The sequence below is a fragment of the Astyanax mexicanus genome, chromosome 8, assembly GCF_023375975.1.
Source record: "Astyanax mexicanus isolate ESR-SI-001 chromosome 8, AstMex3_surface, whole genome shotgun sequence".
Classification (NCBI taxonomy): Eukaryota; Metazoa; Chordata; class Actinopteri; order Characiformes; family Acestrorhamphidae; genus Astyanax; species Astyanax mexicanus.
In genome coordinates, this window is record NC_064415.1 from 29183254 (window position 1) to 29210735 (window position 27482).

Below are 27482 nucleotides of genomic sequence, written 5' to 3' on the forward strand. Positions count from 1 at the left end.
GTACCTTTCAGGTACCTTTACAAGCCTACATTTTTAAGTGAACCTAAAAAAAAATAAATCAAAGGATAAATCTAGAATAAAGGAGTTTAACCCCTTAACATGCCTTTTCCCGTATACAGGCTACAGGTGTAGGTGATACAAAAAAAAAATTATTGCATTCTGAAAACTTGAGGGATTTGAAATCTCCTACAGGACACTTGGAGAAGCTGCCTGTTCACTCTCTACTTCACTTAATAATTCCAGATCAGTAACAGGAATCAACCCAAATTCTGCAGGTTTGAAAACAGATGTAAAAACTAGACAAACATAACAAAACTAAAGGTTTGGAGGACATGAACTGTTTGATTTGTATTCAGGAAAATATTGATTTTAAAGGAGAAGTTCAGGAAAGAACCAATTGTATGATTGTATCAATTATATTTTGACATTAGCTGATTTACTTAAATATTTTTTTATATTTTCTATTACAATTACAATTATGTTTTTCAGTAATGCTCCTTATCAAACAGGAAAGCTTTTTATGTAAAGCTTGAATAGACGAAAATCTTGGCCTGTTAAGGGGTTAAAAAATACGTAAGCCAGTTACCCAGAAGTTACAAAACAAACAAAAACAAGCAACGTCGTTAATTAAATGAAACACAAATGGAAAGTTGGAAAAGTATATTACTTTATTGAGCAATAAATCACATTACTTCAAAATAGAAACAATCTCTCCAAGAACCAGTGAAGATCTTTACAATATAAAACCATGTGTAAAATCTGTAACTGAGTAGCTCTCCATTTCCCTTTTACATTTATTTGGCTTGTTACCCATTCATTATTGCCCTCCTAAGACACTCCAGTGCATCTAAAGTTACCCTGGTATTCGCCCACGCACTTTCACACATTCCGCTTACCCTCGCAACATGTCATTTCAGTCTGACTCAAACAGCTTCTCCAGAGGATTGCTCTGACAGTAATGCTTCTTGTGCTAATTGGTGAAATAATAATTAATAAGTAGTGGCAACTAATGACAGCATAACTGTGCTTTAAGTCAAGTGGTTATCATTTTAGTATTGAGTTTTTTGTCATGTAGTGCCACATTAATATGCAACACAGTTGTACCCTGAACATTTAAGAGAGAGGACAAATACATATCAACCTTTCTGAATAGAAAATATTATTTTAATTATTTTACAGAGTGTATCAGAATAGCATTCAACCAGGCTGACGTTTTATCACTGTTTGTAAAAATACCTCTCATATTAAGAGACACTGTCCAATGTTTAGGGTAACTGTGAAAATACTAATCTCTGAACCAGACTAAAAATATACACATCCCAAAACGTCCAAAAAGAATTCAAACAAAAGCTATCACAGCTCAACAGACTGGCCAGCAGCTCTGAGAGCTTTTCAATTGTAACATAATGTGACTAATTATTGCACAACTACCAATGCATCAAAAAGAAATGGAAAGGCCTGAAAATGGGAACCCCAAGTGTAAAAAAAGAAAGTAAGTTTGTCAACTGTAAACCCCACGATGTAAATCTGATTTAAAGCACTGTACAAATAAATACTTTAACCCCAGTGACTGCAGTTTCACAGATAGACTTCTTATACACTTGAGGTCAGCTTCATTTTGATTAAGGCAATAAACATATGAATATCCAGTGGTCATTACGGAAACTGTGCCTTAAGTATCAGTAGTAATGTATGAGTAAATAGATAGATATACAGTAATAACAGTTGAATCGCATTAATTCATGCCGAGGTTGGGTGGAAGGTGGTGATAAACAGATAAACATTGTATGCAGTCAAATAAAGCCGTACAATAATTATTAAAGTGAGGAACTGACAGAGATAAAGTTCATCCATGAAAATGAAAAAATAAAAATGCAATGGCCAAAAAACAAACTCCAATTTAAAGGACATGTTAATTGCCATTTGAATGAAATCATTCCACATTCATTCCTCATTCTTTTCTCTTTGACATTTTTGACATTTCATTTTGACAAAACCACAAGATTTTAGTAATTGGGATTGGTTTTCTAAAAGTAATAATGCCTTATTTTGAACAAAACATTCTGAATAGAGATTTCTTACTGATAAAAAGTCTAAGATTAGCTTAATACCTGTCTGAGAAACCAGCCCTTATCATTCTAATTCATTATTTATGCAAGCTGGTACATAATTTGGGAGATACCTTGATTAATAAAAGCTAGTTTAGGCTAACCATTGTTGTTGACACCATAATTAAAGTCATTATAGTTTCAAAACCACCTATAAAACAGTTATAAATATCCTCCTTTCTTCCTCTTTATGGAACCATTGATTTTTCTTATATAGAATCATCCAAAGAACCACTTGAACCAGATTTATTTTGCTGTGGGATTCAACAGGTTTACACCTACTAATGAACATAATTTGCCTTGTATCCCATTTCTTAATCAAAACTGATTCCCACGTAACTTTCACTTTCATCTACCCTTCGAGAAGAGGCATAAATAACTAGCCTAAATAACTAACACCAACACATATAAACACTTTTAGTACTTTATCAAGATAAATAGAGGAAGGTAATCCCCTAAATCATCTATTTTCCACCATATTAATCAACACAAATCAATGTGTTTCTACAGTGGTTCTCTCAGTACCAGAAGTTCAAAACACATAATAAATATACAGTACCAATGTGTACTGTAATCTAACAACTAATAAATCTAAAATCAGCTCTTGATAAAAGGAGATGAAGGTCTAGATAATGGGTGTAGTTTCAGAAGAAGAATTTGGGATACAAGGAGAAATTATGTTCAAAACAAAAGTGCTTTCTGTTTAACCCATACAAGGTTACATATTGTATCTTTGTCCTTTGTGAAAATATTATTAATTTTTATGACAGATGATTTCATGCCATTTGCTTATTTTTGGCATATATTTTTAAAACAGATTAAATTTTAGATCATTTTATATTCACAATAAGGTGCAATCAGTGGCTTCAGTCTGTTTTTCAACTACTCTGACAATGATGTAATTTAGGTGAAGGGGATTTTTGCTTTAACCTAAAAAGCTGCAAAAAGCTGTGTCTAAATCCCAAAATAGTAATATCTATTTTCTTTACAAAGCTGCAAAATATCTAAACCTTTATCAAGAAACAGACATGGCATAGTCACATAAAAAACAAAAATAGAAATAAAAACTATTAAGAAAGGGGGAAATTCAGGTCCAGAAAGTAGAAATCTTTTCATGCATTTTATACCAGCTAACTGGGCAGCTCTGTTGCTAATCTAAGCTAACTAGTAATGACTAGGACAGGATTTTTACTTTCTGGACTTGAATTCAACACCTCTGTTAATAAAGAACCAAAGTATATGAGGAAGCAAAAGATGGGTTATAAGATCTTGGCTGTCTTGTTGAATAAGTCCAAAAGTGCAACAGGCAATAAGTCAGTAAATTAACAAAATAAACACAACAAATCCAGGAAACGATGGTGGGACAAACTGCAGGCAGCCCCTGTGTGGAGAAAAAGTAATCATTATTAGACATTGTGGGATAGATCTGCCTTTATCATATCTTATTTAAGAAGGTGTTAAACTGAATGCAAACTAATATTGCTATCTCCACCAATCAGCAGTATTAGGCTAAAAAATCTATTATACTATCTAATCTATTAGCAAATGCTGTGTCTTTCAGTAGTTTGCCTTTTTAGTTCTCATCTGTAAATCAAGTGTAAACATATAATATCTAGAATTGTGTAGGTTTAGAATTCATATAACATACATATCCCTTCATGTAACATGCAACAATTTTAAATAATATATTTTCCTTTTTTATCTATTTGTACAATTACATTGTATATTCACAATAATAAGGTCTTTATACAAAAAAAAAATCAGTGGAAAGATCAGATGTTACAACAGAGGACCATTCTCAGCACAATAGAGAAATACTGTGTATCATTTTTGGTGCTAAACACTCATTATCAATGTAATATGCCTTTAAGTGTCATTGTATCAGTATTTACTCTAAATAAACACATTATTACAATTTCTTTTACACAATTTTATTTAATGTGGGAATGAGTTTTGGCCATGCCCGCAGTGCTGCCTGGTTAAGTTTAGTGGTTAATAATTTTTTTTTTTATATAATATTTTCTTAATGTTTTGAATATGATAATTGAGGCCTTTTCAATTTTCCATATAGCTGTATTCTTAAACATATCAAGCTATTTAAATGTATATTTAAAAGATTTCCCTGTTCCCCCTGGATAACAGCCCATTTGGGCACCCCTATTAATCTTAATCATTTTTAGTTCTAAATATTTGGGTGTTTGCAACAGCCATTTCAGTTTGATATATCTAATAACTGATGGACACAGTAATATTTCAGCATTGAAATGAGGTTTATTGTACTAACAGAAAATGTGCAATATGCATTAAACCAAAATTTGACCGGTGCAAAAGTATGGGCACCCTTATCATTTTATTGATTTGAATACTCCTAACTACTTTTTACTGACTTACTGAAGCACAAAATTGGTTTGGTAACCTCATTGAGCTTTGAACTTCATAGCCAGGTGTATCCAATCAAGAGAAAAGGTATTTAAGGTGGCCAATTGCAAGTTGTTCTCCTAATTGAATCTCCTCTGAAGAGTGGCATCATGGGCTCATCAAAACAACTCTCAAATGATCTAAAAACAAAGATTGTTCAACATAGTTGTTTAAGGGAAGGATACATAAAGTTCTCTCAGAGATTTAACCTGTCAGTTTCCACTGTGAGGAACATAGTAAGGAAATTGAAGACCACAGGGACAGTTCTTGTTAAGCCCAGAAGTGGCAGGCCAAGAAAAATATCAGAAAGGCAGAGAAGAAGAATGGTGAGAACAGTCAAGGACAATCCACAGACCACCTCCAAAGAGCTGCAGCATCATCTTGCTGCAGATGGTGTCGCTGTGCATCGGTCAACAATACAGCGCACTTTGCACAAGGAGAAGCTGTATGGGAGAGTGATGCGAAAGAAGCCTGTGTGCTTTTGCACACCTCAGGCAACTCTGTTTGTGGCGTGCTTGCAGAAATGGCTTCTTTCGCATCACTCTTCGATACAGTTTCTCCTTGTGCAAAGTGTGCTGTATTGTTGACCGATGCATGGTGACACCATCTGCAGCAAGATGATGCTGCAGCTCTTTGGAGGTGGTCTGTGGACTGTAAACCTCATTTCAATGCTGAAATATTACTGTGTCCATCAGTTATTAGATATATCAAACTGAAATGGATGTTGCAAACACCCAAATATTTAGAACTAAAAATGATAGGATTAATAGGGGTGCCCAAACTTTTTCATATGACTGTAATATAATTTTTACTTGGTACCGGTCATATTGTCTCTATATTTATTATATAGGTAAAGCTTAAGGTGTCCAGCCTATCATATAAAAATATCAAGCTAATTCAAATATATATTATAAATAATCCATTAAATCCCAATTTTCACTTAAACTGTCGTCCCTGTCCTGCAGCTTGGTGAGACCGGGTAGATGCATGCATCACAGAAAATAAAAGTAGTGCAATTAAGCTAGAAACACATGACTTGTGTGCAGTCTGGAGTCTTATAAAAAGGCACAGCATTCTAATACTGACCCACACCCACAATGATTTTAGATTTAAATACTAAAACTAATGTCTAGCCCTTTAACAGTGTTCAATTTCTCTCCACAGGACCACGTCTGGGTATTTTTGGTCTGTGGACTGTTCTCAACTCTGCAGTGCTGCTCTACCTGATATGCAGCACTCTGTATCACTGCAACTCATGCTTCCATATCTCTACCATGTTGGTATCACTGCTGTTCTGAGAATGGTCCTCCATGCAAAAATGTTCTGAACAGCAGTTGTCCAATGACGGTCCTTTTCCTCATCAGCTAGAGGACTGCTAATGAACTGTGCAGCAACAGAGTGGGTACAGTCAGTAACTGTAAAAGTGAACCTGATAAAAATAAGTACACACGTGACAACACTTGCCAAAGCAGTCTACTGTTACGACACCTGCTGGTTCAGGCTTTCAGGACACAAGAATTTTCCAGCTCTTACCTATCACCTTGCTTTCTGAGCTGACTGGAAGCACGTTGGATGGTTTGTTTATCTAATTTTCCCAGAGCCAACGGCCTCTGGCCTGCTTCCTGGTCTTTTCCCTTCTGCATAAGGCTGTCCTATATAAAGGCTGACCTCCCTGCACCCCTGCCTTGATATCCAGCAGCAGCTGGCCTAGCCCTGTATCAGCACAAACACATGCCACACAGCAGCTGACCTTTCTCTTCCTCTTGCCACTATGCCAACCAGCTCAAACCAAGCTCTGACCAATCCCAAACAACGCCCTGCTTCCACACTAGAAAGCTGTGAAGTATTACGAAGATATGCATTTTATGAACCATGAAGGCCATTGTAATATTTGATCATGCATGTATTCTACAATACTAATTCAAAGAGGGCCTGGTAAGACAAAATAATAACTTACATATTTCTTGCATGCTTTTTAAACACTATAAGTCAGGCAGTTGTGGTCTTCCCAGATCAACAGTCCCTCATCCCAAAATAGAAAGCAGTCATTAACACATTTTCTGTTGCCATGATTTGATATTTCACTTGATCAGGGGTTAAAGCATTGCCTCTAAATAACAGAGGCTACAGCAGCCATGACTGAGATACTTCCTTGTGGACAGCCAACTTCTACTTCAATTTACAGCAGCAAATGTAAACAGCATTGTAAATATGGCACATCCCTGGTACTCTAGTATAAAAGCCAATAGGTGCTTGTGATAAACTGTGCCTATGACATACTGCATGTATGTTTTCTATGGTCTTCAAGCTAGTCCACATTCTTAACTATGCATATGCATTTATTCCATCTACCAATAAATGTTATTTTACAGCCAAGAAAACAACCCTAAAAGGTACATAATTCTAGAAAAAGTCTGAAACAATGATTCTAGTCAGATGAAAGTCAGATTCTAGTTATAAGCCCACTCTTGTATTGTCATCCAACCCATGCACTGTCATGGAATTATGATGATGATGCTAATGATGACGGTGACTTTGTATCTGGGTACTGAAAGGTAGCCACATTTAGGCAAAAAATTGTAATAAAAAAAAGAAATGCATGTGATCCACATAATAGTGTAATAAAAAATTTGCTGTCTGCCATGCAAATATTTTCCAACATGACTGTTTACATAAATATAACAGCGTCTTAGGCACCAGCATGTGATGTATCAGGATTGTTTCACAGACAGCATCACAGACTGGTGCCTGAGGCATTGTTATATTTATATTTACAGTTTTAGACTCCAGATCCATGGTACATGCAGGGCCTTCTTAATGCAAAACAGCATCCAAAAACATGGCACCTCATATCAACACCTTTGTAAAGCAGTCTGAATCTGTATGTTTTACTACATTTCAGCTGCAGTACAAAAATACTACAATGTTACAATAAACAATACAATAAATGCTCATTAAAACCAATCAAATGTATTTGTTTATATCTGAATTATACAGAAAATAATAGTGAAGTTTATTCATTTTAAACAGTTTGTTTAAAATGAATTAAAGTTTAAGATGTTTTCATGTTCTGGTCAAGTATGTGGTAGCTGGAACAGAGTGGGTGTGACTAGGATGAACAAAATATTTTGTTTTAAGCTGTTTTACTGTAAAAGTAAATTAGCCAGAGAGGTGCCTTATCTTTGGTAAGGTAAAACTTATCCTAATAATGTCTAAGGAATTACAAAATTCACTATTCATTATCAGAAGATGGCCTTAGTGGCTTTGTGGAGAAAGCGGTGTTATTTACAAAGTAGTGATGCAATCAGCACCCTCATGCACATTTCAGAACCACATAACTTGCATAGTAAAAATGTTATATTAGCAATAATACTCTAGGTGTTATGACTAATGACTTTACAACAATGCTGCAGTTTAATAAATGAACTGTTATTAGTATGAGTGGAAGAGGTAAAACTTACAGCTAGCTTACATTGCACGTGGCCTTATCTGTGCTCCACCACAAAGCTCATGGTAGTGCCGTCAAACGAGGGAGGTGCGATGATCCTTGGCCCTTGCTGAGAGGTGATGCTGATGACAGGCTGCTTGTTGCTGGCTGCCCTGCCAGCACTGACATGTTGACCTCCTGAAGTCATCTGCACAGACTTTCCTGAGGGCATGTAGTAAGGTGCTTCCATGTAAGCACCATCTCCTTGCTGTCCCCCATGGCTTTTGTCTCCCTCCTCCACCTCTGACTGCACAGAGAGCTGAGACTGAATCCTGGCAGGAATCACTGCGGTGGGCATGTATCCTGGGTAAAACATGTAGGTATGACCGTAAGTCCCAGGGCTGAGGGCCAGTGGGGAGATGGGCATGTGCACAGGAGTCATTGGGGGCTGTGGTGGCATGGGAAGGTCGACATACTGTCCTGTCTCTGGGTCAAATAAGCGCCTTGTTGCTGGCTGCACTGGGGTGTCCACCAGGTAGTAGTTTCCAGTGGTGGGGTCCAGGAGCATCTTTCGCTGTGTGGCCTGGAAGTGTTCAGTGGGGACCGGAGAAGGCTGCACTGTGGGAGAAAAGCAGATCATCTGAGGTGTTGCAGCTGGCATGCTAATAGGCAGGGGGTGATGGTAGATGGTGGCAGTAGGAGTATCTGAGGACCGTGTCTCCATGACAATGCTGGAGCGCTTGGGAGACTGATGCATCTCATTCTGCCTAGAATCGAAACTGTGTCCCAGGGATGAGGGTGGACTGACCGTATGAGTCTTGCCAGCTGAAGCTGGGAAAGTGTACACAACTGCTTTATTGCCAACAGATGTGCCCGCTTGCTTCACGCTTGGTTTCACAGGTATGGTCAGGTAATTCTCTGCATCTGCTGTAGAAGCAAAGTGAATTGGGGTGAATCCAGCCTCGTTGCCATTCGGTCGCTCCCTCTCCTCTGTCATGGGTTTAGTCTGACCGATCTTAAAGGATACTGGTAGCTTTAGAGAGTTAGGGTTCACGTCTTTAGGACTAAAAGATGATGAGGATGAGGCACGCACCTGTGAGGCCTTCACGGAGCTTGCTGTGATTGGAGCTGATATTTTCTGACCCATACTCATGCTGGATATGCTCTTACCAGGACCTCCTCCAAGGTGTAATACAGTTTTGGGGCCATTCTGGTTTAGGAGAGCATGTGATACATTGAAGGTTCCCTTTTCTTCTTTTTTTAGAGACATATCTGCTTGGGCCAAGTGTCTTTCAGCAGATAAAGTGCCTCCCTTGCCCTGCTCTACCTCAGCATTTCCCTGCTCCTCGCTGATGAGTGAGAGCACATGGCTGTCTGTGACTGGATGTGGCTCTCTTTTTCTCTTCCATTCATTTCGGTCAAACACATACAGCTGCTCCATGGTCTTCACAGCCGCCTGGAGCTTCTCCAGAGCTGCCATTTTGGAGTCAGACACTTTCTCGCCCAGGTCACTATGCTCCTGCTTTTTTGCAGCTGTCAGTGTCTCAATTTTCACTCCAGTTAAACCTTCTTGATTGACACTGGCTGGAGTCACTCGGGCAGCAGGTTTATGGACATGAGTGATTCCTTGAGTTTTGATGCTGCTGTCCATCAGCGCAGGAGGAGACGGCCCATCAGACTCCGGGTCATCTGGTGCATCCTCAGCAGATCTGCATTTAGAGGGCTCAGCAAGACTTTCACTTTGCTTCGAATTCGAGCTGCTGTTAGTGTTTACTGACTGACATTTTATGACTATTGGTGTAAGTGAGGCTGAGGTTGAGGCTGAAGCTGAGCTACCCTTCGCCCACGTGCCCTGCTTGAAGCTTTTAAACTCCCCATTCCCTGATCCGCCCTTACCCTCGTTCCCTTCTAGAGACACAAAGTGGTATGAGCTCTTTACGAGTTTGCGCACGTCCCGCACCTGGTGAATGGGCGTATGAAACTTGCCTTTGCTATTGTCCCTCACGTCCCTCACTGTGAAATGGGGAACGCGCTCGGACGGCTCGCTCCTGAGCGCGGCCGCGAGCGCGCTCGCCACGGTTAGTGGCGCCTCGCTCTTGTCACCCCTCGAGCTGCGCAGATTTATTTTAATCTCGGGAGGCTTGACCGTGAAGGCGCGCGGTCCCCCCGCACCTCCCGCCGAGCTCGTGCTTGCGCTCGCGCTTCCACTACCCCTCTCTGCACCCGCGAGCTGTATGCTCGGCACGAATAGTCGCGACATTTTGGTGGCCTTACCGCTTTCACTCCCGTCGCTCTCCGTGTGCCGCGCGCCCTCGCGCTCTTCGTGAAACCCAAGCTCGCCGTCCCTCCACGACCTGAACGCGCTATTTTGGCTCCTCGGCAGCGCGCCCCCGCGCGCTCCTTTTTTAGCCTCGCGTGGAGAGTCGCGCGACGAACCGCCGCTGCCGTCCACCACGTCCGCTAACTCTTCCAGGCAAACGAGGCTGATGTCCGAGTCGCTCAGCCCGCGCGCTTCTATATCCTTCTCCCTCTCTTTCTCCTTCTTTTTCTCCCTCTCTTTCTCTTTCTGTTTCTCTCTCTCCTTCGCCATCCTCAGTCTTTGTACTTTCTCCGGCTCCCCAATTTCGCCCCTCTCCATCTTACGCTCCCTCTCGAACTGCACCTTTTTGGAGAGCACGCTCTTCAGCAGGCTCGAGGCGAGCGCCGCGCGCCGGTGAGGCTCCTCCATGCCGTCAGGCGCGGGTCTCGCGCGCCTCTCGCGCCTCAGCACCAGCTCCAGTGTTTCACCACCACCCCGCGCGGACGCAGCTCCGCCGGCGCTCAGGAGACTCCCGTTTAGCGCGAAAACTTCCACGGGCGGCGCCCTCACGCCACTGCGCGCCCAGAGCGCTGCTGTTGCGGCTCGCTGCTCGCTCTCTCTCGCGCCGAGTGGCTGCTGCGCGCGCGCCTGCGGAGCTGTGTCTCCTCCTGCGTGCGGTGCCTTCTTGTTGTACTTAAGGTCCACGAGCGCGGACCAGCAACCCACGCCGCCCTTGCCACGCTCCGACGCGGACGACTCACTGGACGTGCTGAAACTGAAAGCATACGGGTACGGGTAGGGGTAGGCAAGGCTGCGGAAGGCGCGCGACGTCAGGTTACGCACCTCCTTGTCGGCGTCGTCCAACTCACTGACCGCGCTGGACGCGCCGCTTGAGTGCTCGTGCGCGTCTCTCCCCTTCAAACGGCGGCCGCCACCAATGTGCAACCTGCCGGGCAGGGCGATAAGGCACGCAGCTCCCTCACGCGCTTTCTCCTCCTTTCGGGCGTTCTCTCCTCCGAGCCCGTTCACAGCTCTGGCGGTTGCTCTGATGGCCAGGTGAATGCGCCCGGGGGGCGCGCTTCCGCTCTCCTTGATGTCGGGCTGCGCGCTCTCAGCCACGTCGCTGCTCTTTTTCTTTTTCTTGTTGTTGTTTTTGTCCCCCTCCTCCTCTTTCTCTTCTTCCTCCCCCTCCTCCTCCTCTTCCTCCTCTTCCTCCTCGACTATCGTCGCCTCGCGCTCGAAAGACGCGTAGTCAACGAACGTGTACACCTGGTGCTCGTCCTCGCCGTCCCAGCTCGCGCACGCGCTCAAGTCACAGTCCGCGTCGTGGTCGAGCTCGGATAGTTGGATCTCGTGCGTCGTGATGTAGTGCGATTCGTCGTCGGTCACCGTGGCGATCAGCACGCGCAGCTCGTGCTCGGACGACTCGTTGCTCTTGAGGCTCAGATGCTCGTCTCCGTAGTAGTAGTCGTCGTGGTCATTCCCTTCTTCGTCCTCCTCTTCCTCCTCTTCCTCCTCCTTCTCCACCTTTTTCTTTTCTGTGCCGTGCACGTCCCCGTTAACGCGCGCGCTCTCCTGGCGCTCCTTGGCGGGGAACTGCGCGCAGCTCGCGTCCACCGGCGGTTCTTTAGCAGCAGTGGCGAGCGCCCCCTCCCCCGCGCGTCCGCCCGCGAGCCACTTCGTCGTCTGCTTCACAATCGCCACGTGGTTCGCCTCGCCGTTAAAACCCGCTCGGAGCGCGTCCACCCTCTGGTCAAGCAGCTCCTGCAGGTCTGCGTAGCTCGGCTCCGGCTCGTACGCGGCCGGAGCGCTCGGGGACGCAGCCATGGCGCGATGTGTGCTCTGTGCTGAAGGGCTGGAGGGGAGATATAAGCCTTGACTTGACTTTATGCTCCTCAAGCAGAAGCCCCAGTGCCCTCCTCACTGTCGTCCTCGCTGCCCTCCTTACAGCCCTCCCTGTGCTCCTCGCGCTCGTGCGACTGTCGCTTTGGCTCCAGTGGACGCAGTATGTGCCACCGACAGACCAACTCATCTCACGTAGCGGCGACGACACCGAGGGAGCATTCCAGCGTCCAGCTCTGCACTGAGGGCCTTTTGGAGACCAGCAGCTCTCAAGCTACATTTTTATGGGCGATCCGCTCCTTAACTGATGGACTAATGTGATGATATTCCCGCGCCCAGGAGCCGAGGCTGTACAGCCATCCAGATTCAGCGGAGCAGATCTCCGTCTTTAAAATGCACCCAGTCTACAAATATAGAGACTGTGACGAAACGCGAAATCTGGGCTATTTTAAAACTAGGGATGTTGTGCTCGTCGTGTTTTGTTACATGCAGCAGACCTGCAGGCCCAGACTCCAACACAACATTTGGGCTAAAAAAAGTCTTCACAAACAAAAACTTTACAGAAGATAAAAACAGTGCACAAGTTTATTTTTGAGAAAAACAGTAATCAAAATAGTACAAATATGTCCCTTAACTTAAGAACAGATTTGTGTAATTTGTTTGGAGAGTGTTCAAATACATTTTTGTTCAATCACAAACGGACGTGTAGGAGTGTTTAGATACAATTTTGATCAACAAGTACATTAAGCACAATTATACTTTTCTCAAAGGTACCACATGATCCTTTAGATACATCTTTCTCCCTTAAAAGAACAGTTTTGTATCATTTTATTCTGAGAGTATGATGATGGTAATGATGACGGTGATGATAATAGGCTAATGATATACTAACAGTGAACTGTGGCCCCTGTGCATGTGGAGGGTCAGGGGGCATTGTGTATGTGTGGGTATGTATGCTGTTGAAACAACAAGCCTGGAGGGCTAGCTCACACGCTTTAAGCAGACGTCATGTGAGAGGAGCTTATTCTGTCAGCAGCACACACAGGTTTTTATAGAAAAGCTCAGCTCTCCTCAGACTCCACTGAGTGATTGATGAGTTTTGCTGAAACAGAACAACGTCTACAAAACATGGTGCTCAGCTGACTAACCTTAGCATCGTCTCTGGGACAGGACAGTCAGTTTTAACACTTAAAAATAAAAGTGCTGCAAAGGGTTCTTTGAGCAATGCCATGGAGGAATCATTTTGGTTCCATGAAGGATAGAGGTCTGATGAACGGTAATGATTTTAAAATTGTTTGGCGATGAAGAAACGTGAATAGCAATTTAATGTTTTAAGCTAAACATTTTGAATTTTGTTTTAAGATAAAAAGTGTAAACATCCCTTTAAAGGCCTTAATGTTGGCAAGGTCTGACAAATTTTAAAGCTAAAGGCTAAATAACTTTAATGGTTTAGTGTTTAACGATAAGAACGAAGTGTTGCCAACCTTTTATACTTCTGATAAACCTTAAAGTTTAAGTTCTAAGGAACCTTAAGCTTATAATGTTGTTTAGAAATGAAGAAGTGTGAACAAACCTCTGAAGAATTTGGGTTAAAAAGTAGCAGCACCTTTTTTTTTTAAATGTAAATTGCCTGGTTTTGCTGTTTCAGCACCACATGTTGCGGATAGCGCCCCCAAGAATCCACAAAGAAACTGTACACCTGGTTTGGACCACAACACGCTTGCTTTGAATGATGTACAACTTCGATTTATATATATACAACCAGATTTTTTTGCACATATATATATATGTGCAAAAAATCCTGGTTGTAATACCTGGTTATGGTTAAATGTAAATTATTTTTAAATTTATTTAGAGACAGTTTCCAAAGTCTCAAACAAAACTAAAAGGAAAATGTATTAGTCATGTTTTTATCTGCAGGATTTCTTTTTATAATCTACTTATAAACAGTTCAGTTGGATATGAAGACCCTATAATGTTTCCTATAATGTCTCTCACCAAGATTAGTAGCTGAAACTGTAGCCTGATTTTTGTCCTTGCTGTTGACTCCAGTTGACCTTTTCAGCAGATGTGTCTGTGGCTCCCCGGATTATAGAGCTGCTAACATGTCTCATATACTAAGTGCTGTTAAGGCTGTCACATATACGGCTAATTATCACAGCAGTGAGCACCTTCAGCACCCCATGGCCTCACTGTTCTTCACTTACTGCACTTCTGTGTGGCCGTTTACAGTAGGAGTATATTGCGCTATTTTAGTTTTTACATCTTTAGTATCATTTCATTTAACACAAAATGTATGTGTGGAAGGTACTGTACATATATTTACTGTACAATAATTTGATCTTGCTAAAAACTATAAGTTTTAAATGAATACACCCAAATATAGGCTGAAGTTTTAGCCTACATTGCCTACCTTTTTACCTACATTTCACATTTTATCCAATTTTCTTTCTAATTTGAAAAGCCAATTACACAACTACTCATAAGGACTCCCCTTATCACTAGAGTAAAGCCACCAATGCTCAGTGGAAAGCTCAGCGACTCAGCTTTGATACATCAGCTAACAGGCATTTACATTATGGTGGTGCACTCTTTTATTGTGCAGCAACACCTGCATAAATATGGTCCTCGAAGAAAATTCATTAGATGGAAACCTTTCCTGCACCTTTACCACAACCATTCACATTTTAAACACAGTTTTAAACATTAACATTATTAATAAAGTTAAATAGAATTTTTTGGAGAAAAGAAATGGCAAACTTTGTATGAGATTGTACAAAGTCTACAATGATTGCTTCACTCTGTATGCCCTATAATATTTCTCACAACCTACGGAGTTCTATTCATCAACTATGCAGAACAGTACAAACTGTCTGAGTTGTTATTAAGCGATACCAGTAAGGACAAAAATAAGGAAGCTTATCGACTAATCCTACAATATAGACATAACCTCAACCCACTATTTGCTGACCTCAGATCTGCCTGTTAAGTTGACTTATTGAGAAGAGTTAATTCCTATTTAATGGGTAAATTTTTGATGTGTAAATTATTATTCTATTATTCTATTATTATTCTATAATTGGCATGAAATATTACAGTAATAACTCACTTACAGTACCAGTGAAAGGTTTGGACACACCTCTTCCCAGTCAGTATGTTTTCTTTCTTTTTATGATTTTTTACATTTTAAATTTATTAAAACAACATAGACAAAAAGTGATAAAGAAACCAAAATATGTTTTGTACATTTAGCTTTGAGGACAGATCTGCACACTCTTGGTATTTTCTCAGTGGCTTCATGAGGTAGAATCACCTGGAATTGTTTTCTCTTCCTGGAGGCGCTGAACAATAGTTGTTTCTTTTCCTTCAGCCTGTGTCATATGTGTTCCTTAATTGTTTTCATGTCCTTAATATTTATCTACAATGAGAAGGTGTGTCCAAACTTTTGACTGGTACTGTTTTGATGGGACACCATTCTCTTTCCCTATGAACACTTAGTTCCTCTAGAAAGTATAATTACAGAGAAAATCACTCTCCCCATCCATCCATCCATCCATCCATCCATCAATCCATCAACCATCCATCCTTTAACCCATTTATCCATCCGTCCATCTCATCCAATCATCAATCCAACAATCTATCCACAAGCTTTCATTCAATCATCCATCCTTTCTTCCATCAGCCATATATCTTATCTAACCACACATTGACCCATCACATCCATCCAGCTTCATGAAGTTTATAATTTGGAATCCCAGATAAACAGAGTGTGCAGTAAATATCTGTGTCTTATCTGCCCAAGTGATTCTTCACAAAACAAACACAACAAAAAAATAAATAAAAAATAAAACATCAGTGTTTGTGGGTCTAGCTCTGTTTACTGGGCTTGTAGAGACAGCAGTTGTGTTGCACAGCTCTGTGTGTTTCCCCTCTCATTACCAAAACAGAGGATTAGCCTAATGTCTACTTATGTAAGACAGACCACAGCATCCACTGGCCTAGTTCACAGAGCAGCTGGTAGAGTCATCTATAACTGGACCAAGAATATAACTAACTGTATAGAATTACATTTACTCCAGCGTGTTGTTATCAATTATACACAAGTTACCACTGTGCAAACTCAATTACATGTGAGGTGTCTGACACTGAATATCATACTGTCATATATAAAAATAGAGAAATATAAACAGCAAACTAAATATTTGTGTCCTTTTTGTCCATGTGGTACAAAGAGAAAATATGTCAATCAGATAAACTCTCATTATATCTCATTATAAACCTCATTATAGTCATTTTTAAACAATTAGGATTAAAAATATGAACATATAAATCATTTGTCTTCTTTTAACCCATAAACCAATGTAACAAAAAAAGAAAAATAATTTAAGGATACCCTATGCCATAATAGCAGGTATTAGACATGTTCTTTAACCGTCTACCAGCATCAAACATTGACGGGGAGAAAGTGTTTCATTCTCCTCCATGTGGAATTCTGTTGTAACAGTTTTGATTTTTGAAAATTTCTTGCATTAACAGTCTGGTTCATATTACTCCACAACATTAAGAGGACTACATTCTGAGCTTTGCCTTTTTTATTTTCTGGAAAGTTAGGGACTATTGTCATGTTGCATGGTCCAGCTCAACTTTTTTTTTTTAATCAAACATCATCTGATACAGTAAGACGGAGAGCTTGCCAGGCCCTTAAACATGACATTTTAGGATAGTTTGAGAATTCTTCCTCAAGAATCTTGTACTCTGCTCTTGTGCTAAGCTTGGAAGTACTTCCTGACCTGGTCGTGTTGGCAGTTTTAAATGTTCTTTAGGTTTAAATTTGTTCATCAGCAAAAGTGGAATGTCTCATTTCTAATTGTTCTTTCTATTAAGATCTCTTTTTATCTTTTTGTAAGACTCATCTGCGTCTACAGCCTTTTTTCTGAAGTCATCATATAGAGCTATTTGGATTTGATAATTGTGATCCGCTCAACTGAACAATCAAAGAGAAAGCCAAACTATATGTTTGAAGCCTTCTTTATTAAAAATCCAACGTAACAATATTCTAATCATCTACAGTGAATGGGAAGCATGTGATTTAAATTTTGTTTTGTTTTTTTATAGCAATGAATGTGGGTGTTCTAAATTTTGTTTTACAAAAATGCATTTCTCCAGTTTTATTATTAAAATAAAAATGTATTGTCCATGTAATCGAATATGTTCAAAAAAGAGACTTTTTGCACATGGAGTTGCCAGATGAATAAACAGTTTATAATGTGCTGTTGTTACCCTATATTGCCAAATCTGCTCACCCATTTAAATCATTGAACTTTCTGAAGTATAACTTTCTGCTATTACAACTCCTGAAGTAAATGTGTTAGTTGAAATATTTATTGTTGAATAAAATAGATATATATTATAAAATAGTTTATATAAAAACAGTCTTGGATAAAGTCTTTGGCACATCTTCATATGTTTGGTCTTTGCAGATCCTGTCGATTATGGTAGACAGGGCGAAGCCTCTCGAACAGGGCGAACCCTCTTGGCATCCAAATGGGACCAACCTGGAGGCGGTGGGGAAGGAGGTGGGGAGAACAAGCCGCCAGCATCTGAAAGGCAGCAAAGGTACGTTATGAGTGTTCGTTATTTAAAGGCAGAAGGGAGCAGCTGATTGGATAGGTAATTTGGTGACATAGAATCGGAGCTTGTGCTGCACTTTCTTTTCCAATCTCTTCCATGTCCACAGGTGAATAAAACTAAGCAGCTAAGCATGCAGACTGGCAGGTCACTCTTAGGAGCTCAGTGAATGAGAGTGTGATTGTCACATATTAGCCTGTGTCTCTCCTGTGTTTTTCCCCTCATTTGTTCCCTTATGCTCCTGTCATGTGCTTCTGTTGTGTTTTGGTCCTAGCCATCAGTGTTCTCACCTTGTGTCTTGTTTGTAACCCCGCCCCCTCATTATCCTGGCCCAGGTGTTCCTTACTCTCCTTGTCTATTTAAGCCCTTCTGTTTCAGTGTTCCTTGTGGAGTCTTTTGTGTGCTACCTTGTTGTGTATATGGCAGGTTGGTTTTTGATTCTAGTGTTACTGGTTTCTTAGTTTTGATTATTCTTTGATCACATCTTTGTTATTTTAGTTATTTCAGTCTTGTATTCTTGTTTTGCGTTTTCTCGTGTTTGCTTTCTGTTTTATTTGCTGTAGTTTTCTGTTTGATATTATTAGTTATATCTGCATTTATGTCCATTCTCTCCACCCATATCCGTGACAGTGATACTGTCCAGTTGTGAAATTTCCTCACTACTAAATATTTCACAGTCAACTGTCAGTGATTATAACCACATGGAAGCGACTGGGAACGACAGCAACTCACTCTGTCAGCATAAAATGAGTGGAGTCAGCGGATGCTACAGACCTCCAAACTTAATGTGGTCTTCAGATTAGCTCAAGAACAGTAAAGCATAGAGAGCTTCATGGAATGGGTTTCCATGGCCAAGCAACTCCATCCAAGCCTCACACCACCAAACTCAATGCAGGTGAATGGATACTTTTGGCATTAAAGTTATTAGTTACTGTTCAGACTGTTCACTGCAGTAAATTAAGTGTAGGTTTGAGACAGAAGGCTCTCTGGAGGAACTCAGTGATATTGGACCCCAACATCTCAACTACAAACAGCTGCAGATAAATACATATGAGATTTATAAATGTGCGACACCCGCTAGCAGCTTTCAGAGAGGCTGAAGTTTGGCCTGTGTCCTGCTTAACACCACACATGTCCCTACTCCAGTGTCAGTCCTGCCACATTCCTCCCTCACACCGGTTTCTCATGTGTTTCTAGGATTTCCACTATTGGTAAGTCAACACTTACGCATTCCCACCAGTGTAGAGGTTTCTGTCTGTCAGTCTCTATATCAGTCTGGCTGCCCGTTTATTCTGTCTATATACTGTATATCTATCTACACCATATGAAAAAAAAACTATTGGGTCTACTCATTTATCATTTATTGTTTCTTTCCAGAATGAAGGGATCTTTTAAGGGATGTATAATTTGAACACAAAAACTGTCCCTTACACTGTGTCAAACTTACTTGATGAATGAACCAATAGAAATTCTCCAAAATGACCTAAACTAACTATATTGTACGTTTACTTTCATTTAAAGTTAAGAAGGTTTTATCGTTCTTATAAACTTTATACACAGTAAATTCACCAGTGTTCAGTCAACATTGTTAGTGTTAAATTAACAATGAGTGTGTAAAATTTAACAACAACAGTGTTGATTTACCACTGGCCAATTTACTGTGTATAAAGTTTCTGTTTTGTAGATATGTGTTTTTTAAGTGCATCTTGTGCAACAACAAAAAGGAACTTAGCACATTTCCCCAAAGGTTTTCGTGCTCAAATTACCACATATTGTTCTGCTCAGATGTTTAATGCTTTTTGCCCAATCGGTTTGATAAAAATAGCCATTCAAACTTTTCTATGTTGATATTGTTAGTTTATCTATCCATCCATCTAGCTACAGTATCTCTCTCATGCAGTAACCTGGTGCAGGTATATTACAGTAATAGAGTCATTGCTATTTGTAGTGTCGAGCTTAGTTTCTTCTTTTAAATCTGTCACAGAGACGTCTTCATACCACTCACTGAAACCCATCCAGCCATTTTATACTGAACCCAGTAAAACCGCATTACAAGGACGAGAGCAACAACAGCAGTGTCCTTAAAGCACCTCAGTGGATATACTGTGTCTCATCCATTTACAGTGAATCTACAATACTGTAATGTTTCAGACATTACATCCCTTTTAATGTCCAATCTAGCATCAGACAGCCCCATCACAAACCTAAATACGTTCTACACAGTTACTGATTCAGATTAGGGTTGGCTAAGTTACATATGGTTTTTGAATTTTAAAAAAATCTGCATTGTAGATTAATACTTAAGTCATACAAAATAACCCTATTTGAGTAATAAAACATGTCATGATGAAACTGTCTCTAATCAGGAAAAAGAAGACCAAGAAAAAATAAATTAAAACATTGAATGAGAAGGTGTGTCCAAACTTTTTTCTTTTTTTTTTTCATGTTTTTTGGTGGTAAACCACTTTTAGCTTCACATTTTAAAAATGAACATTGTTGTTTTATTCTATAAACCACGGACAACATTTTTCTCAAATTCCAAATAAAAAAAATAATTTAGAGCATTTATTTGCAGAAAATGAGAAATGGCTGAAATAAAAAAGATGCAGAACTGTCAGACCTCAAATAATTCATATTCATAAAGTTTTAAGAGTTAAGAAATCAATATTTGGTGGAATTACCCTGGTTTGTAATCACAGTTGTTCTCCACCAGTCTTACACACTGCTTTTGGATAACTTTCTGTCACTCCTGGTGCAAAACTTCAAGCAGTTCAGCTTAGTTTGATGGCTTGTGATCATCCATCTTCCACTTGATTATATTCCAGAGGGTTTCAATTTGGTAAAATAAAGGAAAACATCATTATTAAGTGGTCTGTTATTTTTTTTTCCAGAGCTGTATGAATAACTAGCTAAATATACTACCACTACGATTCCTTCAACTAACAGTAATTGTAGTTCTAATAACAATAATAATTGCTGTTACTATTTTGTAGATATATGTAATATAAATAAGTAACATAAAATGATCACTTTTTTACAATTTCTTTGAAATTATTAGAAAATTATTAAATGATCATAATTACGACACGACTAATCGCTAAGTACATAATAATAATAATAATAATGAAATTAACAACAGTAAACAATAACAATCTGCCAAAGCAAACACTTTAATAACAACAATGATAAAATAATGTAACATAAAATGTTAATATGTTAAAAGTAATGTTTAGTGTGAGTCTATGAACACATGCCATTTTAATGTTCTACATGAGCACACTTGCTCTGAGTCTTATGTTCCATATGGAGAGTGAAGTGTGTATCATGTGAACTCTGATCTGAACATTAGCTGGTGGGCTGGGTTTAAGCCAGGAGAGGGGCTTTCCAGAACTGAAAGGTTAACCCTGACATCAGTGTCAGTGTCAGAGCAGTGCTGGGTTCTGGTACTGTCTCACTGTCTGTGCTGCTGTAGTTCAGCCAGGTTCAGGCTGGGTCACTTCAGCTTAGTGGCTGGTAGTTAGGCTGGGTTTGTAGATGGATATACTGTATATGTGGTGCACAGCTCAAGAGATCTGGGATTGTGGGTTTGATTGGCGCTCTGGGGGGGATCTTTTGGGATGATGTGGGCTAGTCGTCCAGTTCTTGTTGTTGAATGCAATCAAATCTTTACAGAAATGCTTCAAAATTACATTATAGACAGTTACACCAACAAAAGCAGAATAAACTTAAAAATAAGGATCTTTAATAAAGGGTTGATAAATATATTATAAATGCAAGTAGGTTGGCAAACAGGTATTTTTTATCATTAATTTGTATCCCATTTTCTCCTCAATTTACAAGGCCAATAACCCAACCCACTCATTAGGACTCCCCCTACACCAGGAGGATGAAGACTAACACATGCCTCCTCCAACTCATGTGAAACAGCCACCACCTCTTTTCTTAATGCTGATGCATCACAACACACTCTGAGAAAAGCACAGCGACTCAGTTCTGACACATCAGCTCACAGACGCCCTGTGCTGAGCGACATCACCCTTTGGAGTGATGTGGGGAGAGAACACCATCTACCCACCCAGAGAGAGCAAGGCCAATTGTGCTGTCTCAGGGCTCCAGCAGCTAATGGCAAGCTACATAAACAGGATTCGAACCAGCAATCTACTGATCATAGTGGCATCACCTTAGTCACCTTAGTTAGACCACTAAGAATGCTGAATTGGCAAATAAGTATGAATGAATGGCAGTGTGCGGTACCTTGTGATGTACTGGAGCCCTGTTCACAGGATAGTCCTGCCATGTCTTCTGTCTAGTCCCCAGACCCACTGTTAAACTGTTTGGTAACTTGCTTTTTTAAGCATTTCTGAGAAACATGCTTTTAAAAACTTATTTTTAATGAGATTTTTTAAAAGTAATGCTGGTCCATTACTATTGACCCTTTCTTTGCATATTTTTCGAAGATGCTGCACACATTACAAAGGTGTGGCTGTAGATGAAGAGGTGGGTACAGATACTGGACTGGCCTAACTGCAGTCCTAACCTGTCCTCAGTAGAGAATGTGTGAAGAATTTTAAAATGGCAAATGCAATGATACTGCTGTCACGTTTGCAGGAAGAATAAGATAAATTATACCACAGTTAGTTCCAACCCTGCAATGTGATTGACTGAGAGGAGTTTTATAAGTGATATTATCAGCCGGTAATGCACTGTTACTCAAGCACTCCATTTGAAACTCGGCCACATACAGGTAACCTAGCAAGGATGCAGCACTTACAAACCAAATACAAACCAAATGCAATGTCATTATACATCACTGGGAGGCACTGGAGACCATAGACACAGTGCCGAAACAGCATGTCTCCAATAGGCGGCGCAGGAAAAGACACGGACCCACAAATAAATAATCGATTCTAAAATATGCATTATTAAGCACATTATCAGCCACCAATATTAAGTATATATAGGGCATTTTATATATATATATATATATATATATATATATATATAATATAGGGCATTTTAAGCTGAATGTAAGGTGGCCGAAAATAGGGGACCGTTGTAATTCTGCAGGACTTGCGCAGAAGTACACAAAACTTAAAAAAAAAAAAAAACATTTTCTTTTAAAGTCAAACGAGCGCTGGACTTTAATCTACACAGATTTTTCTACTGAAAACTGTTTATTTGGGTGAGTAAAGTGCTTCTGTTTATTTACAGTAAGCTTAGATTTCCACAATTTTGACTGAAATGGCTGAAAGTAGAGGCCACCAACCTAGCAACAATGCAGCATTTACAGTGCAGGTACAGAGCAGCAATGAAACTCTTAACCTGATACTGGTGCTGCTGATAATGTGTGTAATAATCGCTGGGCTTATTTGTGTGGACCGCATTTTTGCCTGCGCCGCCTATTGGAGACATGGCATTTCTGCGCTGTGCCTATGGGATCCAGCGGCTCCCAGTGGTGTAGAATGATATGGCATTTGGTTTGTATTTGGTTTGTAAGCACTGCATTATTGCTAGGTTACCTGTATGTGGCGGAGTAATACATGGAGAGCTTCTGTTACAGTGCATTACCGGCTGATAATGTCACTCAAAAAACACCTCTCAGCCAATTACATTGCAGGGTCGGAACTAACTGTGGTCTAATTAATAATGAACCTCAGATCCTGAGGTGTGGACTAATGGACTAAAACTGGAGAGAATTTAACTGGTCCAGTCTTAGCTGCTGGACTGTGGCAGCTCTCCAGAGAACTTTATTAAGTTCATCCTACAAACAACACCATTTTACTTCCACAGATTCTCCACACACCACTCACTGCCTCCATATTGAGCGCACAGTTATTTCCACATGCCTGGGACGTCATGTGTCTGGAGTGCGATGGTAAAAGGGAAATGCAAGTGTCAGGTTCAACTGCCTTACAGCAACTGTGAGACGCAATGTCTACAGTGTCTACAGTGTCAGGAAGAGCCTTTTAAGATGAATTTACAGCGTTATTGAGTTTATTTAGCTAGATTGTGTGTATGCCTGCCTTCACACTGATTGTCTTATTTCACATTTACAGTAATTAGGATTGTAACCAGTTCCATTGTTTATCAACCAAGTAATCAACTGGTTGCTTTGGTGATTGACTGGGTAAACAGTAAACTTACACCATATGTCCAAATGTGATAACGTCTCTCAGCTCTAAATGATTGGATTCACTTACTATAAGTTGCACCCATTGCTGGCAGAAATGTTCAAAATCACATATATCATTGGATTATTAAGCCCAACAGAATTGAGCTGTGGAGCAGTGGAATGTGTTCTCTGAAATTAGGTGGGGATCATCCTTAATCGTGGCCTCACTAATGCTCCTTCTTCTGAATTCAATCAAATTCTATCAGACAATTTTCTTAAAATCTAATAAAAAGTTTTCCCTCAACATTAGAGACAGCTATTCCCTTGATTTTGCAAAAAACAGTGAATAAACAGATGTCCCACAACGTTTGTCCAAACACTGTTAAAAGTTTATTGTAAACTTTACAGTAAGTTAATAAAGGATTGTAAAATTACAGTGATCCACTGTGGAGAAAAACATCATATTATTGTATAATAAGAATAGTATTATTTTTTTTTTGTTTGAAAAGTTTTTCTGCTGTTCAGTTTAGGTAATAGATACTCAAAATATGAAACCAACTATACCCAAAAAAAGAGAGAACAAATTTTTGCTTTAAGTGTATGTAAGAGTAGATTCTGTGTCCTTTTTGTACATTCTACACTTTATAGTTTACATTGTTATTGAGTACAATACAGGAAGCTTTGGCATGTGGGAGATGAGTCTCACAACAAAGCAGTACATTCCTGGGAAACATCTTAAATATAACCACCCTTTTACCCTCAAATGTTACTGGTAAATATAAAGGTGGCAGCTGTATTCATAAAGTATCTCAAGATTCATTGCATTCTATAGTTTTACTGTTGTTTACTGTATGACTTCACTGTAAAAAACAAACAAACAAAAAAACAATTGGTTACAGTGTACGGTATACAGGTTTAGGGTACTCCAAAAATTATATATATTTATATTTTTACTGTTTTGGCGTCAGAATTAATCCTACTGATTTTTCTTTCACAGTGTGTTTTTAAATAGATTGCCTGGTTTATGATACAAAACGTTTTAGAATTTAGCATAGCATAGTACTATAAGCACGGTGGCTGCCAGCGCTGGGGTCTTGGGTTCAAGTCCCTATCTTTATGAAGATTGCTTCCCAGGGTTTGGCTTTTTCATGCTGTGCATTTCTTTACATTGACATTAACAAATATTCATGGTAATTTTTTTATTTTATTTTCTAATTTAAGTATAAAATGTAACTGTATCCTGAACACAGTCTTACTAAATGTTAAATGAACTAGATGGGGACAGTACTGTATGCATGTATTTTTGTATTCTGAATTCATTTTCATCACATGTGTTGTGTTATGTCAGGCCCTGCCTGCATATGATTATTCTTAGGCATCTGTTGTGAAGGGAAATTGTTATCTTAGACTTTGTAGCATAAAGCACACCTGCGTTAGTAACAATAACCAAAATAGATGTGCTGTAGCCATGTGCGTGTGTGTGTGTGTGTGTGTGCGTGGGTGTATGTGTGTGTGTTGAACACAGGCTGTGTGCAAGATATAGTGAGCTGTCATCAAAACTCACAGCAATGCCAGGCATGCTCAGTCCCTGCCTCCCAGGCTCCAAAATTCTCATGCACACACACACACACACACACACACACACACACACACACACACACACACACACACACACACACACACACACACACACACACACACACACACACATTACATGATTTTATGTTGTACGCAGCTTGTAAAAATAATTTAATGCATATACACTCTTAACAATAATGGTGTTACTAATGGTTATTTGATGATACCATAGTAGAACCACGTTTGGCTCCATGAAGATAGAGATTAGAGATGAGAATAGATATAAGTGGGAGTAAAGAGCCATTACATTTTTAAAGAACATTAATATCAATAAAATAAGGTTATTTAATCCTTTGGAAGGCTTTTCACTCGCACATACTGTATCTGTTTCTGGTTGCTCTCTGTAAGTGGTTCTTCTTTGGCATTATCAAAGAACCATTGGAAGCACCTTTGTTGTTAGGAGTGTAACGCTTCATTTCAGCCATGTTTGGATCTAATAGTTGCTGCTCATTAACGTAATGTTGCTGATTGTGGTCATAGAGATTACGGAAGTACTGAATATTTAGCAACAGAAAACATTCGGCAGAAAATGAATGAAATAGGAAAATTTGAAAAGATCAATTAATGTATCCATAAAAAACATTGCAGTTTTCTCTAAAGTTAGGTAGGCAGAATAGCACTGCTGAAATGAACTTATGAGTAGAATAGTACTGCTGAAATAATTTAATGATTAGAATAGCACTGCTGAAATAAATGTATGAGTAGAAAGGCGCTGCGAATTGTACTGCTAAAATTCATTCATGAGTAGAACAGCACTGCGGAAATACATTTACGAGTAGAATAACACTGCTGATGTAAATGTGTGATTAGAATAGCACTGCTGAAATAAATTTCTGATTAGAATTCCACTATTGGGGTAAATATATTGTGCTTTGTTAGTGTGTCTGGTGTCTGTAGGTTTCATGAAAAAAATATCAATAGCAGTTTTGTAATAGCTGTTTCTTTTACATATATAAAAAATGCATATAGAATATTTAATTTATTCAGAAACTGCAAAAACTGGTGATCAGCAAATGCTTCACTTTATTCAGTTTCTGACAAAAATGTTAATTTTAGTGCATTACTACTAAAGAATTACTACCATGAAGAAGTCCACCAGGACACACCAGGGTACTGGGACAGGAAAAAAGAGAAGTATTTGTTGTATGTTGCCACTAGAGGGCAGTAAATCACCAGACATTGCAAGGTAAGTTTTCTGTGCACTAAAATGTTACTGAGCACCTTTTAGTTCAAACAGGGTAGTATTTCCCAAAGACAGTCCTGCACACCATGCTCTGCTCTGTTTGTATGTGTGATCGATTTAGAATTTGGTCACCAGGACTGGGTTTGGGAAACCCTGGTAAACAAATACAGCAAACCTGATCATGGAGTAGTGTGAGACGCTCTGCTATACCTTACTGTTAGATTGTAAGTGTGTCACGATAATCACAATACTTACTTTTAATACAATAGGTTTTGCTGACCTTAATATCATTTATTGTGTTTTATTGTATGTTGGTTTTACATTCAAACAAACTTTATCAAGATTTTACCCAGTTTCTCAATGACCAGTGCATTAAAAACTACATACACACAGAGTGGACTGAAACATAGAGAGAGAAATGTATAATATTTTTCTTATTATTAATTAAAGGTTTATTAGCTGTTAAAAGGTTGTAACTGTATTTATGCTATTGTATTATTATATTATGACAATAATATTATTTATTGTTGTTTCTTGGACAATATATCGTCCAAAAAATCTGATTGTAATTTAGTTCAGCACCAGCAGGGGCAGTGGTGTCTCAGTGGATAGAACACTGGGCCTTTGATGACAAGTTTGTTGGTTTGATACTTATATGAACACTATATATATATATATATATATATATATATATATATATATATATATATATATATATATATATATATATTGCCAAAATAATCTAAAAAAAAAAAAAAAATATATATATATATATATATATATATATATATATATATATATATATATATATATATATATATATATAT

At 39.4% G+C, this 27482-nt stretch overlaps 1 protein-coding gene across 1 annotated transcript; it reads right to left on the reverse strand.

Annotated features, from left to right (window-relative positions):
* Positions 1–645: 645 nt before the first annotated feature.
* On the reverse strand, positions 646–12724 carry c8h4orf54 (chromosome 8 C4orf54 homolog). Its single transcript, XM_049482810.1, has 3 exons — positions 11453–12724; positions 7988–11407; positions 646–3489 (listed from the first exon to the last, which is right to left on the reverse strand). Exons 1-2 carry the CDS (start codon positions 12077–12079, stop codon positions 8012–8014), a joined length of 4023 nt encoding a protein of 1340 aa, XP_049338767.1. The 5' UTR covers positions 12080–12724; the 3' UTR covers positions 646–3489; positions 7988–8011.
* Between the last annotated feature and the right edge of the window lie 14758 nt (positions 12725–27482).

Coding starts and splice junctions, on each gene's coding strand:
- c8h4orf54 (XM_049482810.1), bottom strand. CDS start 12,079: ATGGCTGCGTCCCCGAGCGCTCCGGCCGCGTACGAGCCGGAGCCGAGC. Junction 11,408..11,452: donor TCGAGGAGGAAGAGGAGGAA/GAGGAGGAGGAG, acceptor GAGGAGGGGGAC/AAAAACAACAACAAGAAAAA.